Raw genomic sequence first — 14,934 nt, 5'->3', positions numbered from 1 at the left:
GAGCAGAGGCCAGGAGCCTGGGGTGACTGGTCCTGCCGAGCAGATCATGCAGGATGCCCCTGTCCTTGGACACTGCCCTTTGCAGGCCTGAAGACCTGAGGTGGTGTGTGGGCAGGGAGCCACAGGCTGGCCCTGGCCTCCTCCCAGGCCTAGGTGTGCTGATGGGGTCCGTGCTCTGGGCTTACCCCCCTGGCCCCCAGGTCCTCCATGGGTGAGTTCCCCTGGAAGAGTTTAAGCAGACCCTGGGAGGCGGTCGGTGCCTCCTGTATGCTGGAGCTTTGGCGGCTGCCAAGGGGTGTGGTGGGGCTGGCAAGCTGATCTGACGTCTCTGGAGGTGTCGGGGAGGGCTGAAAAATACAACACAGAAGGGAATGTACCCAGTGAGTGAACCAGCATGGAGGTATCTGGTCTGGCCCAGTACCCCTACTTCCTCTCTGGCTGGCTGGCCACTTAACACGTTCTTCCCTTCACCAACCCACTCAGACTGGCTGGTCTCTTGGGGATGGGACCAGAGGCCCATGCTGCCAGGTCCTCCCTCAGTGATGTCAGGGCCAGGAGACCCTGGGTCTGCCTGGTGGTGCCAACAGCTCCCCAGTCACAGGAGGCTGTGGCTCAGGTAGGGACTCTCAGGAAAGAGCAGCAGGCCCCGCAGAGCCCAAGTGCAGAGCCCCAGAGTGGAGCAGAGGCAGGCAACACTGGAGCCTGATGGCCTGGCCTGCTCTGGCCTGATGGCCTGCCCTGGCCTTTCCAGATGGACAGAATCCTAACTGAGGTAATCTGTGTCCTGCGGGAGCCCTGATGACTGCCGGGCCAGGGAAGGAGCCCTCTCCTGTCCTCTCTCCCCCAGGCAACCTGACCACTGTGCCCTCAAGGGCCCTTCAAGGAAGGAGCTCCAGACGGCTGGCTGTTGCCCCAAAAACTCAAGTTTCTGTCTTCCTCTGGTCCACGTGTCTGGTATGTGGTGCACCCTGTCGTGGCCTCATGACCTCTTGGCTCTGGACACTCATCTCAGTTCAACGCTGGATGCTCCTTGACAGTGTGGTGTGGCCTCCAGCCAGAACTGAGTGTATGAGGAAGGGTCCCCACCTATAGACCAGCCCTGCCATGGGCTATCTCCCCCGCCTCAGGGTAGCAGTCTAGGCACCTGCTTTCCCACCACACGGATGGCCAAAAGCCAAGAGAAATGGGTCCCAGAATGGTTCTGGGAACGTGCCGGGGTAGGGGGACAATATGGGGCTGGCAGAAGGGAAGGGAGGAATCAGAGACGAGGGTCTGCAGGGCAGCCCTGGCTTTCAGGGCTCTTCCCCTGGTTTTCTGAAACCCCTCCCCCTAGCAAACCCATCTCTTCAGGGAAGCACTGACAGGGTGGCTGTGGACATTCAGACACAGTGTGGGTGACACCTGACATCTGCCCCCTGCTTTTTGCCTGTCTCTGTGACCTGACTTCCAGGTGAGCTTACCCTGTCCTCTGGCCCAAGGTTGGCAGGGGGTACAGAGCAGGCCCCCATTCTGTCTGTTCCCCCCTCAGCTCCCTCCTCGAGTACCCACCGGCAGGAACAGCACTGCTCTCAGGTGGACGCCAGTCACTGGCTCCCCAGAATCCACTTCCCCTTCTGCCAGCACTCCCTATTTTTCTGTGGGGGCACATTTCTCTCTGATCTTGGCCTCACACTCTAGGAGCTCCACTGAGAACCAGGAAGACAGCCCTGGTCTGATTAGCTTTTCCTACCCCTGGGGTTAGGGAGGGGTTGGACGTACTATGTCACCCAGTTGCCACCAAGGAAATGCAGGGGTGACTCTGCAGGGAATGCTGGAATGAGCCAAGGAGGATGCAGAGGCTGCCACCAGCACCCCGGTACCACACACCTCCTGGGACAGCGCCCCCTCGGCAAGAAGCCCAGTCTGGTGGGGATGATGGGAGGCCGACTGCGTGGACTTCTTGGCCTATGGGCCAGTAAGCTATGCTATGCCTGTTGCTCCAGTCTGGGTCCTGTCATCTCTGATCCTGTGCCCTCCCTGCCCTAGGCCCTGGTCCCATCCTCCAAGGGGCAGGGGCACTGGATGGCTTCCTGCAGGACCTCACCTTCTCTGCGTTCCTGGTAAGAGAACGCTTTTCTTGGCTGTGGTGATAGTTTCACAGGGAATACATGTTACACCCTCCAAACTGTATTCTTTGAATATATATGGCATACTGCTTATGTCAATCTAACCTCAGAGATGCGGTTTTTAATAAAATGGGGAAAAAGAAAGAAAAAAAGGAAGAGAGCTCTGCTAGGTCCCATCCACCATCCATCATCCCTCTGCCCCTGGGGGATGTTTCAGAAGTGGATTTTGGGTCCACTATGATAAATTTTCATGACAAACTGCTCAATCCACGGGTACAACCCCAGCCCAGACCGATATACAGATTCTGCTTCCTGCCTGAGGATCCCCAAAAGGGACCAGGACACAAATGGACTTGTGAGCACAAATGGCTTGTGAGGCCAGAGAGCACCTCAGAGAATCAAACTGTCAGTGCCGGAGATGGATATGGACTCTAGGATGTGGCCTGGGTGACATGCATCTGAGACAGTGAGCTCATGGGCCACCTTGCCTGGGGGTCCTGCACTTCCCAGGGCCAGTTCCTTCGGTTCTTGCAGGAACCTCCCATTCTTTCATGTCAAACCTCCCAAACCACCTGCCCACCTCACTTCCTGCTGAAGAGGACCTTTGGCTTCCTGTTTGAGCGAGCCAGGGGAACAAGCTGAGGCCCATCACAGCCACAACAATTGGCCAGGTTCCCTGTATTTGTGGCCTCGCAGGACAGGTCCAGTCCCTCCATTCTGGCCCCCAATCCCACCCTTCCACCTCCAGGACCTTCCTTGGGCCACTGCCTACTCCGCTGACTGGATCAGGATCAAGCCACGCCATCCCTATAAGCCTACTTCTTGCTGCCACTGGGCAGCGCTCACACGTCTTGCTCCCTGAGCTACACATCCACGTTGGACCCGTGTGCTTTAGAGAATATGTGCTCAACTTCAACTGAAAAGTGAGCCCTGTTCTTCTCGGTTGACCTTTATACAATTCTCAATGTATCCTTTTCTCCTCAAGTTTTTTCCTCAGTTTGTCGGGAAGTGTTCTAATATCTAGTCCTATGTTCTAGATAATGGTCTCGAACCTAATATCTAGTACCCTGTGGATTCCCTCCCCTGGGCAATACTGAAATCAGGGAGTAAGCCTTCTCTCCCTCTGCCTGTTTTTCCTGCCAACATACAGGGATACACTTTCACTCTCCGTTAAGGAGGCAATTGGTGAGCTTATTCTGCTTTTTATGTCTTCTCTTTTTGTTTTGTGTGGCTTTTTAAAAAGATCTATCTATCTATCTATCTATCTATCTATCTATCTATCTATCTATCTATCTATTTATGACACAGAGGCAGAGACTTAGGCAGAGGGAGAAGCAGGCTCCATGCAAGGAGCCTGATGTGGGACTTGATTCCAGAACCCTGAGATCATGACCTGAGCCGAAGGCAGATGCTTAACAGACTACCTCAGAGAATCTGAAACTTTTGTGTATTGTTTTTTCTAAACCTTTACTGAGTCCTATCAACTCTCTTTTCTGTTGCCTGGTCACTTTGTTTCTGAGTTTTGTTTTTAAGATTATTTATTTATTAATTTGAGAGAAAGAGTGAGTGAGAGAGAGCACAAACCAGGGTAAGAGGCAGAAGAAGGAAAGGCAGGCTCTCCACTGAGCAGGGAGCCCAATGTGGGGCTCGATCCCAGGACCTTGAGATCATGACCTGAGCTGAAGGCAGATGCTCAACTGACTGAGCCACCCAGGCGCCAGTTTGAGTTTTCTAAAAAATTTTATTTATATAATTCTTTAGTAGTTCCTATAATTTCTCTAATCTTTTTAGATCATTTTGAAATATTAGGGTACAGGTCTCATCTGCTTTGGGGGATACTGTTCTGATGTGTGGAAGGTCACTTGGTTTGCGTTTTTCCCCCAGTGATACCTTTGTATAGGGTGTGATCATAATCTTGTGTTGCTCATGTTTGAACGATGTGAATCCTTCTGTACTTTAGGAGGATGATGTACGTGTTGGGGAGATGTGGGTCAGGGGAACTTTCTGCACTGAACATTTGTGGGTTCTGTCTTCTGCTGTATCTCTCTGTATAGTTCCCTCCCCTCAGGACTTACTGATTTGTCTCCTCTAGTGTCTGAAGCTTCTGTCTTGTTTACCACACCCACCTCAGGCCCCGTCGGGGTTCCTGCCCTGTTCAGTCCTAGGTCTTATTTTCCTCAGGGAGGGAGGGCTCTTTCCTTTTGGGGTTGTAGTGGGTGTTTCAGATCCTTAGGGGAGTGGGCCGCCCTAGAGCATCTGATCTTCCTTCACCTATTTGTGGATTCCTGTGGTTATGTTGTGTTGGCTCAACACAACATAAGTGGAGCCTGAGAAATCTCCCCAAGTCACTGGTTGTACCTCAACATCACTTGCTGAGGCCTTTGTTCAGTGGGCAGTCTCACTCGGGGGTGTGGGAGGTATTCTGTGGTGGTTTCTTTTCTTTTCTTTTTTCTTTAAAGATTTTATTTATTTATTCATGATAGACACAGAGAGAGAGAGAGAGAGAGAGAGGCAGAGACACAGGCAGAGGGAGAAGCAGGCATCATACAAAGAGCCTGACGTGGGACTCGATCCCGGGTCTCCAGGATCACGCCCTGGGCTGCAGGCGGCGCTAAACCGCTGTGCCACCGGGGCTGCCCTCTGTGGTGGTTTCTGGCCAATTCCTTGGCTCAGGTCATGATCTCAGGGTTGTGAGACTGAGTCCTGCGCTGGGCTCCATCTCCCTTTCTCTCTCTCTCCTTCTGCCCTCACTTCCCCACTAGCACTCTCTCTTAAAAAAAAAAAAAAAGGTGAACTGATAAACAAATATGGTATACACATACAATGGGATATTATTCAGCCTTAAAAAGGAAGGAAATCCTGACACATGCTACCAAGAGGACGAACCTTGAGGACATTATACTAATAAAATCACAAAATGACAAATACCCTATAATTCTTCTTCTATGAGGCCCCTAGAGCAGTCAGATTCATAGAAACAGAAAGAGGAGTGGTGGTTCTCAGGGGCAGTGAGGAGGGGAATGGGGAGTTGATATTTCAGTTCTGTAAGATGGGAAGAGTTCTGGGGATGGGTGGTGATGGTTGCAAAACATGTGCATGGACTTCGTGCCACTGAGCAGTACACTTCAAAAAGGCTAAGATGGTGAATTTTAGGTTATGTGCCTTTCACCACAATTTTTAAAAAAATGCACTTCTCACGAGTTCCACTGCTCCTATCCTCAACCAAGGCTCTATTGTTCCATGTCCTGATTATTTTTCCAGCCTTCTAACTCCTGTCTGCCTCTACTCTTGCAGCTCTCTAGTCCAGCACTAAGAGAAACAGAATGAGAGGCGCATTTGGAATTTAACATGTTCTAGCAGCCACGTTAAAAACGTGAGCGAGAAGAGAAAAAAAAGAAAAAAAAAAAAGCGTGAGAGAGCGACTCCTGGTGGCTCAGTGGTTGAGCGTCTGCCTTTGGCTCAGGGCATGATCCCGGGGTCCTGGGATCAAGTCCCACATCAGGCTCCTTGCAAGAAGCCTGCTTCTCCCTCTGCCTGTGTCTCTGCCTCTCTCTCTGTGTGTCTCTCATGAATAAATAAATGAAATCTTTAAAAAAAAAAGTGAGAAAAATTGGTGAGATTAGTCTTAACCACACATTTTATTTAATCTAATATAGCCAATGTATGATTATTTCAAAGTTATTGAGATCTTTTACATTCTCTTTTTTCATAGTAAATCTTCAACCTCTGGTGCAGAGTTTATGGCACATTTCAGTTTGGCATAGCCACATTTTCAAGTGCTCGGTAGCTTCGTCTGGCTTCTGTACTGAGCGGCCAGAGTAATTCTATTAAAACATGTGCAGATCCTCTGTTCAGAACTCTCGAATGGCTTCTCATCTCACTCAGAGTCAAAGCTAAAGTGCTTACAAGGCTTCCAGGCTTCCTCTCTAACCTCATCTTCTACCTTGGTCTTCACTTGCCTTTGTAGCCTCTGTGAAGCCTGATCCTACCTCTGGACCTTTGCACCTGCTATTCCTTGTACTTCCAACACCCTTTGCCCAGATACTTCATGGCCATGAAGTCAAGCCAAGAAGTCTCCTTACTTCTTTCAAGCTTCTGCTTAAATGCCACAGGATCAGAGCCTCTCCTATCCCCCTGGTTCCCTTATCCTGATTTACTTTTATCCATTGATCTTATCATCACCTGCCATATCTCAGATGTTTGCTTATTGTCTGGCTCTCTCACTAGAATATAAATTCTGTCTAATCTGTTCACTGCTCTATTCCCAGGGCCTGGGATAACATCTGGCATCTAATGGAAAGGCAATAAAAATATGTTGTGGGGGGGGGGTGCATGGGTGGCTCAGTCGGTTAAGCATCTGATTCCTGGTTTTGGCTCAGGTCATGATCTCAGGATTGTGGGATCAAGCCCTGCCTTGGGCTCCTTGCTCAGTGGGGAGTTTGTTTGTCCCTCTCTCTCTGCTCCACACCCTGCTCACACTTTGGCTCCTTCTAAATAAATAAGTTAATTAATTTAAAAAATCTTTTAAAAAACAAAACAAAACTCAAAAACCATGTTGGGTGAACAGTGAACATTTAGAAGGGGCCCGGGGTCTGTGCTTACTCTGGCCTGGCAGGCCCTGTCATTTGTGGTGTTGGGCCTCATAAGGGCAGCTCAAAATTCTTGCTTATATCCCTTTTCATGCAACCCAACCTCACTCTCTCCTGAAATCCAGATCAAGCCCAACTTCCTCTAAGAAACCTTTTAAAATGTCTCCAATGAATAGATCCTGTCTGGTTCCTTCCCATCCATTCCTTACCTACTAATAACTTACTGAGCATCAATTGTGGGGGTGGAAAATAGAAAGGCCTCTGTGGGCCAGACCAGGCAGGGCTCTGGGGAGCTGGAGGGCATGTGCCACCACCAGGCTCCAAGGTCACCCAATGGGAATGTGGGCCCTATAATGCCAGGGCTGCTGCTTTTTCCAGAGACGCCAGATACTGGATTTTTATATGGACTCTTCTAATCATGGAGTGTTTTCACAAACTCAGATTCTTGTCATACCAGGAAGTGAACAAATATGGCCAGGGTTGTGTCAAAAGGACTCAAGTGCCTACCTCAATAGGCTCCCTCTAGACAGGATGGATGAAGGTAATGACTGCCATGGACTGAAACATATCAAGCTGCCAAAATCTGTGAATTCATAATTATACTACGAAATAAACATAACAAATGACTCGATCACATCTGGAGAAATCCAGCTCATTGTTTTAACAACTGGTGAATAGAAGCAAGGATAAAAGATTTCCTCTGCCTTTCCTATGTGAACTGTTCCTCAGGTAGCTAAGTAGATGATGGACGTTTTTTTTTTTTGTTTTGTTTTGTTTTTAAGATTTAATTTATTTATTCATGAGAGACACAGAGAGAGAGAGAGAGGCAGAGACACAGGCAGAGGGAGAAGCAGGCTCCATGCAGGGAGCCTGACGTGGGACTCGATCCCGGGTCTCCAGGATCAGGCCCTGGGCTGAAGGTGGTGCTAAACCGCTGAGTCCTCCGGGCTGCCCAGGGGGGTTTCTTTCTAGGGATGTATCCCAGCTCACAAAGATGATGGAGTGGGGGTTTCTTTCTAGGGATGTATCCTGTCTCACAAACAGAAGGAATGACAGCAGTAGAGTGCCACCGCCTTGCAATCCCTGATGAATTACCGGATCAACACAGGGACCAGTAACAACACATGACAAGATGACTGGGTGTTGACTATGGCTCCTGGTGTTAACCTAGCTCCTCAATCCTGCCTCCAGGTAGACCTGCCCCCTAAACATACAAACAACTGAACCTGACTCTGACCTGGGTCTCCCTCTTCACCGACCAGCTTACAGGAGACAGGGGACAGAGGAACAGAGTAAAAGCCTCCAGAGGGATGCTATAAGGCTACCAGCCTGTGAGATACTCTACAGCACAAATGACCCAGTTCCTTCAGCAAAATACTACAAGAAGAGAGATGGAGCAGACATTTACAGATAAAAAGGAATTTAGGAGATATCAATGTGTACTTCAGTGTCAACATGCAAATGGTAAAACGTATGTCTGCATTTGGGGAGATGTGAATCCAAGTACAGTTGACCATTGAGCAACAGGTTCTGAGTGTGCAGGCTCACTACACATGACTCTTTAGGATAAATACAGTAAATATATTTCCCTTTTCTCATGATCTTCTTAATGACATTTTCTCTTATGTTATTGTAAGAATGTGGTATATGGTACATGTAACATATATACATTAATCAACTGTTTATGCTTATCAATAAGGCTTCCAGCCCACAGGAGGCTATTAGTAGTTAAGTTTTGGAGGAGTCAAAAGTTCTACAAGGATTTTTGACTATGTGCAGTGTCAGCGCCCTAACCCTTGCATTGTTCAAAGGTCAACTGTATTGGATATTAAGGAATTACTGTCAATTTTGTTGGTGTAATGATGATACTGAAGTTAAGTCTCTAAAAAGGAAATCTTCCCCTCCTACACACACACACACACACACACACACACACACACACACAAAACCCCAAAAACAAAACTTAAAAAAAAGAGGAAGTTTTTCCCTGTAAAAATCCCTGGAAGATTAAAGATCGACCAGAGAAATACCAATAAGTAAACCCAAGCTGGACAGACCAGATGAGGCTGTCTGGTCCAGCCAGAGAAAGTTTCTTATATGGAATGGGGCTAGAGGCAGGTGGGTTATACTGGGGAGGTGTGGTGGGGTGCAGAAGGGCCTGTTAGCTCAGGTAGCACATGTGTGGCTGGGACACCCAAGTCAGGCTACGTGAGGCTCTCGTCCTGCACCCTGGGGGGACCTCCCACCTGAGGCCCATAGCAGGCACCCTGAGGTCAGGCTCCTGCATCAAGGCTGAGAGCCGCCTGGGCTTTTCTCCTGGCCCTGACTGCTGCCACCACCCCACTGCTCTCTCACCTCTGGGGCCGGGTCCGCAGTGCTGGCTTTCCTTCCCCCTCCGTGGCCACCTGGCTGCTTGGATGGCATTTTCTGGAGGAAGTCAGAGATCCTCTGCACTAAGAAATCACGGTCCTTCAGGTTGGCGAACAGGAAAGTCATTTTGCTCTTGGTGCTGATGGACAGAGGGCTGGGCAGGACACTGGAGCTGTCAGCTTTCTCAACAATGGTCACCTGGGAAGGTAAATGAAGCACTGGGCGTCAGCATCTGGTGATGGAAATCTGACTGGTTCTGTGCCTGGGAGGGCCCAGTGAGCTCACATGGCTCTCCTCTGGCCGGGGGGAAGGTGCTAGGCCCTGCTGTGCTCCTGTGTTGACCTACTATGTGTTGCTGTGGAGCTCTGAGCATGGTATGTGCCCGTGTGAGCCTCGTTTCGCCCTGCTGATGGGGCAGTGAGCACGACCACCATGAGGATGAAGAATGCCAGTACTCCTCCAGCTGCTGCATTTGGCTGCCTTGAGACGATCAGTTACTCTACCATCTAAAGCATGGTGAGCAGCCCTGCCGCACGCTATCCTAAGCACTGGCTCCCACAACACTTGCCAACAAGGTGCCTCCTGGGTCCGGCTCTGACCCGAGGTGTGTGGACGGTGGCATCGGTGTGGTTGGTGCAGAATGGGCTCTCAAGGGACACCTCTTACAGAGCCTGCGGCCCTGAGCAGGAGGGACAGTCAGCAGTGACCACAGGGGGAGCTAGGAGGCCACCAGGCTGTTTATTCTGATGGCACTTCCAGGGAGGCCAGCTACTGGAGCTGAGACCTGGTATGGTCAGGCCAGCAGCTGAGGCAGGGGTCAGGGCAGGGTTCCCAGCAAGCACCCTGAGGAGGGAATGGGATTGGCCTGACACACGAGGAAAGGGTAGAGAAGCTGGGGCAAGTATATATGTGTTATGGTGTGTGTGTGTGTGTGTGTGTGTGTGTATGCAAGCTCACGCATGGCTGGTATGTGTATGCATGTCTCTATGTGTGTAGATGCACGCGAGCATGTGTGTAGTATGTGTATGTGGATGAGTGTACATGTGTTTGCAGATGCATGTGAGCGTGTGTGTGGTGTGTGCACAGACGTGTGAGTGTGTGGTGTGTGTATATGTATATGTGGATTAGTGTATATGTGTATGTGTGCAGATGCACATGAGCATGTGTGTGTGTGTGCACACTTGTATGTACACACCTACATGTACATGAGTTAAGATCTAAGAAGGGGAGAGCAGTTCCCTGAAGGTCCCATAGGTCACAGCAGGCAGTTGGAGCTTCTTCTCATCCCCAATGCTGGAGGAGTCCGGGTGGGGCACTGACTACACTGATGGGCATTCTGAGGTCCACTGGCTGCCGTGGGGGGAGGGGCCTATAGGGCTTAGGTGTAGGCGGCACTTTTTGCAGTGTGGTAGCGCCGTGGAGAGAAAGAGCCGTGCTACAGTTGGAACGTGGGAACAAGGCCAGGTCAGGATCAAGGCCACCCCCTCTTTTCAGCAGAGCAGACAGACAGAAGGAATGCTGCTTCCCGAGGTGGCAATACGAAGAGCGCATTCGGGGAAGTAAAGTCAAGAGCCCGCTGGAGGTGGGCACGCAGCTTGCTCTGTGGGGGATGCCCTATGAAGGCCCCTGGCAGGCACACTAAGGATAGTTGGTGCCAGGTCAGCACCTCTGTCCTGACCAGCTGCCGAGTCAGTCCTATGCCTGGAGCCCGAGACAGTCCTGCTCCCCACCTCAGCCAGAGCTGTCTGCCATCAGAAACGTCAGGATCATCAGGAGAAAGAGCTGAGGCCTACGGAGACCTCTGCACCCTCCCCCCAGGCCTCGGACCCAGGACAAACTCAGAATCCAGCATGAACAGGGGTTACCTGAGCTCTCAGCCTGGAGCTTCTGGAGCTGTGGCTCTTTCGAGTCCTTTGCCTCTGACTTCCCTTGGGGAAACGAGGCAGCACACAGAACCCCCCTCACAGCTGTAGCTACAATTGGATGGCTTTGTGAATGCAGGGAGGTCTCGCTACTCTAGGTTGTTAATATAAATCAAGATACTGTGATTTAGGTTCTAACTTAAGAACCTCACTTTTCTTCACAGAGTCAAACAGCCAGTCTGCCCTGCTATGCCACTAGGAAAAGTAGGCCCGGGGGCCTGCTCTGACCCTGGTGGTGGGGGCAGTGGCGGGGGTGGGGAGGGGTGTTGGTTAGTGCTTTCCATCTCTCACGCTGTCCACACCCTTCACTGCAGGATAGGACAAATGGCCTTGCTTCCATCAGGCTCACTGTGGAAGCCTAAGAAACCTGAGAAAAAAATACCTTTGACAGGTGAGAGCTGACCCCCACCTGTGATGGGTGAGGGCTAACCCCCCCCCCCACCTGTGACAGGTAAGGGCTGTCCCCATCCCTGACAGGTGAGAGTGGACTTCCAGAGGCCCTGCTGGAGCCTGAATCACAGCCAAGGCAAGGGTCAGGAGAGGAACAGTGAAGTGGCCTCCGAGAGTGACATAGTGGGGCTGGTCAGGGGTCAAAGTCCTCCAAGCCAAGTTGAAGCACAGAACTTTGCTAAAGTCCACCCGAAGGGCCAGGAAGCCAGGACTCAGGGACACTCCCCCACAGGAGGCCTCTGGGATCTGACTGGAGAGGCAGACAAATTTCATGACATGACCTCATATCCCAGTGTAAGCTGTCCTGGCATGTCCAACCCCACCCTGTCCTCCCACCAGGTGAGGTGACCCCTGAGGAAGCATCCAGCTAGCCCCATGCTTGGAGGGGCCTGGCACAAGGCAGGTGGTCAGAGAAGCTGCTGACTCACACTGTGCCCTCCATGTGCCCACCATCAAATGCTGTGGGGCTGCTGGGGCTGGCGACTCCCACCATGTGCCCCCACACATGAGTCAGGCAGAGCTGGTGTGGGGCCTCAGGACTCACCTCCCGCAGGGGTATGATGAGGTGGCAGGCGTCCTCCTCTTTGCTGGCGAAGCAGATATAGTTGCTGGAGATGAACATCTGGCCAGGGATGTGCAGCTTGTTGAACGGGGTCCACAGGGTACAGCCTGTGTGGCCGTCCAGGCGCTCGTCCCTGGGCAGGCGGAATGTGGCCCGGTAGCACTCATTCTTCGCTCGGGCATCCAGGTCTCTGGGAAACCAAGGTATGGGTGGGAGGAACGGGGACAAGAGTTAGGGCCAGCATGCCTGCAAGGGGCCACAGAGCCTTGGTTTCCATGTGGAATTGGACTCTTTGGGGGTCCTCCCATAAGTAAGGCATGCCCAGGGATCTGAGTGTTCAATAAAACAGATGGCCAGGTATCCTGAGAGAGATCTGTATGACCTGCAGAGGAGCGGTCACCAAACAGCATGCCCTTGAGCCCTGAGGACACCCAGAGGCTTGACAGGGTTTGACGCATTGCTAACTTGGTGCTGAGGGCAGATGGTGCCCCAGTGCCAAGACATCTCCCACACCTGCCTTGCACGCCTCTGCCCGGAGACTGCTGCTTCCTCCAGGAAAGACCCAGCCCTGGCTAGACACCAGATGAGGGCCTCCTGAACTAAAATACACGGTGCTGCTGTTGATGAATACAAAGGCACACTTGCCTGATGACTATGTGAGGCGGCCCCCTGACACCCTGCTCCTTGTCCCCTTACTGGCTCTTTCTGTGTAAAGATCTCTAACCCCAGCCCCATGGGGCTGCTGCGGTCAGCCTGAGCAGGGCCTGGCGGGCACACCCTGACGGACAGTGTCAAGTCTTGACTTTGGCCCGTTTCCTTTCTGGAAGGTTCCAAAAGGACCCTGTCACTCACTGGAGCATGAAACCCTTGAACGGTGCTCTGGTCCTGAAGGCGCACCCTAGCATCTGTGCCCAGGCCACGGTCTCTGGGTGCAATCTAGGGAACAGCCTGGTGGGGATGAGGTCTCAGGATACAGGTATGAATCCAGGAACCTCTGAGCTCCCAGCCGGCCTTGCGGGTTTCCTTCAAAGCTACCATCAAGGAACATGGAATTGCTCCGAGGAACACAAACAAATGCTGGCCACCATTACTGAGCACCAGTCCCCAGCACAGGAGCACTCTGCCTCACCGGGCTCTGAGAAAGGATTCTCTACAGGCAGCAGGAGGTATTTTTGGATGGTACCCCTGCAGATCTCTTGCTCCCCTCCTGTAACTATCTGCAAGCAGCCCTTTCTCGGGCTTTCTTCCTGTGGAGAACCCGTGAAGGGCAAGGAAGGCAGGTCCCTCCCACCCCAGGGGGCTGCGCACCGCTTCAGAGCTGAGATGTTCCTGTGTGGCCGAGCAGGCCGGGGCAGCGCCTTGTCCTCCAGGAAGCCCTCACTGTCCAGCAGCTGCCGCATGGCCAGGTTGGCCAGCTGCTCCATGAGCTTGAAGGTCTCGCCGATGTTCAGGAACATGGAGAAGAAGAGCTCCTGGTCCCGGGTGTCCACACGGATGCTCTCAGGGAAGAGCAGCGTGGCATTCTTCTCCAGCCTCGTGACATCCACCCACTGCACCACCAGGCTCACTGGATGCCAGCAGGGACATACACAGCAGTGGGTCAAATGCGCCAGAGGGCTGTACAGCACATGCACCCAAAACCCACTGGGAGAGCCGCTCCCTGCAGGTGTCACTGACTGTACGTCCCTCATGCCTGAGCCTGGCTGTGCTGGAACATGTGCCCCATGAGGAGGGCCTGGGCTGTGGGGGTCTCCACTGCACCCCAGGCCAACCCAGCACCCTGCCTTGAGAATATCTTGGGTGAATATTAACCCCACAAATGGCTGAGGGGAGACAAGAATAAACGTGGGGAGATGAGCTAGCCGAGACCCTGGCCCCGAGGGGCCCCCAAGTGGGACTACATGGATGTGGGAAGAGAGCACACAGCTCCTGCCTGGTGAGGAGGTGCCAGGGTGGAGGCAGGGCTGGGGGAAGGGCGTGGCAGATGCCTGCTAAACAGGACAAGGGCTTGCTATGCTCAGAAGCGCCAAAGCCCTGGGAGCTCTTTCTGGGGGTGGTGCAGCAGCAGAGGGTGCTGGCTGCCACTGGGGCGTCTGCCTTGTGACCAGAGGCCAGGGCTTCCCACAGGGAGGGATCTGCAGCTCCAGGGCACCACATGGCCTAGAGCCACTCAGAGATGGCATGTGTCCCCCAGAATATTTGATTTAAAGGAAAGAAGCTATCACTCTGAGCTATCACTCTGTGAAGAATCATGTTGGCGGATACAGGTGGGCCAGGGCCCCCTGAGAGCCAGGTATGAGCCTGGCTCAAGTCTGGGCCACCTTGCCTCCAACTGCTGAGGTGCCCTGGGTTTCGGGGAGACCTTCCAATGGGTGTGTGGGGACAGAATATCTTGGGGCCACAAGGAAAGAAGCCACTCAAGAACTCTGTTGGTATGGAGAGGTGGTGAGTGTCCTGAGGGGTGGGTACAGGATGACAAGACCAGCCGGGGGCCCTGGGGGCCACTCACCTTCCTTCCCCAGCAGGAAAGAGTAGAAGCACAGGTGGTTGACGGTCAGGTAGAGCCAGCCCTGCCGGGGCACGCGGCCCTTCCAATAGCTGCAGGAATAGTAGTTGACCAGCTTCTCCCCGTCAGGCATCCCGAATTGCTTCCTCATCTTCAACTCGGCCTCCTTGAATTTCCCCGGGTCCTCATCTCCCTGGGGCTGCAGGTTTTTGTTCTCTTCTGCGATGATGCCCTGTAGGAGGATAGGGGACTGATTCCTTTTTTTTTTTTTTTTTTAATTTTTTTTTTTAATTTTTATTTATTTATGATAGTCACAGAGAGAGAGAGAGAGAGAGGCAGAGACACAGGCAGAGGGAGAAGCAGGCTCCATGCACCGGGAGCCTGACGTGGGATTCGATCCCGGGTCTCCAGGATCGCGCCCTGGGCTAAA

General features: G+C 52.3%; 1 protein-coding gene across 5 annotated transcripts in view; it reads right to left on the bottom strand.

The window, feature by feature from the left end:
- TBC1D9B (TBC1 domain family member 9B) overlaps nt 1–14,934 on the bottom strand; it is a 42,027-nt gene that overhangs the window by 14,888 nt on the left and 12,205 nt on the right. For all 5 annotated transcript variants that reach the window (XM_038551737.1, XM_038551738.1, XM_038551741.1 and 2 more), the window contains exons 4-8: nt 14,508–14,736; nt 13,307–13,565; nt 11,981–12,188; nt 9,050–9,262; nt 186–347 (exon numbers count right to left, since the gene is read on the bottom strand). In XM_038551737.1, coding sequence (XP_038407665.1) covers nt 186–347; nt 9,050–9,262; nt 11,981–12,188; nt 13,307–13,565; nt 14,508–14,736 — 1,071 coding nt within the window. The remainder of the gene's footprint in view (nt 1–185; nt 348–9,049; nt 9,263–11,980; nt 12,189–13,306; nt 13,566–14,507; nt 14,737–14,934) is intronic.

Source organism: Canis lupus, chromosome 11 (genome assembly GCF_011100685.1).
Source record: "Canis lupus familiaris isolate Mischka breed German Shepherd chromosome 11, alternate assembly UU_Cfam_GSD_1.0, whole genome shotgun sequence".
NCBI lineage: Eukaryota > Metazoa > Chordata > Mammalia > Carnivora > Canidae > Canis > Canis lupus.
Note: the sequence above shows the minus strand (reverse complement) of the source record. Positions and strands in the feature narration are given on the sequence as shown.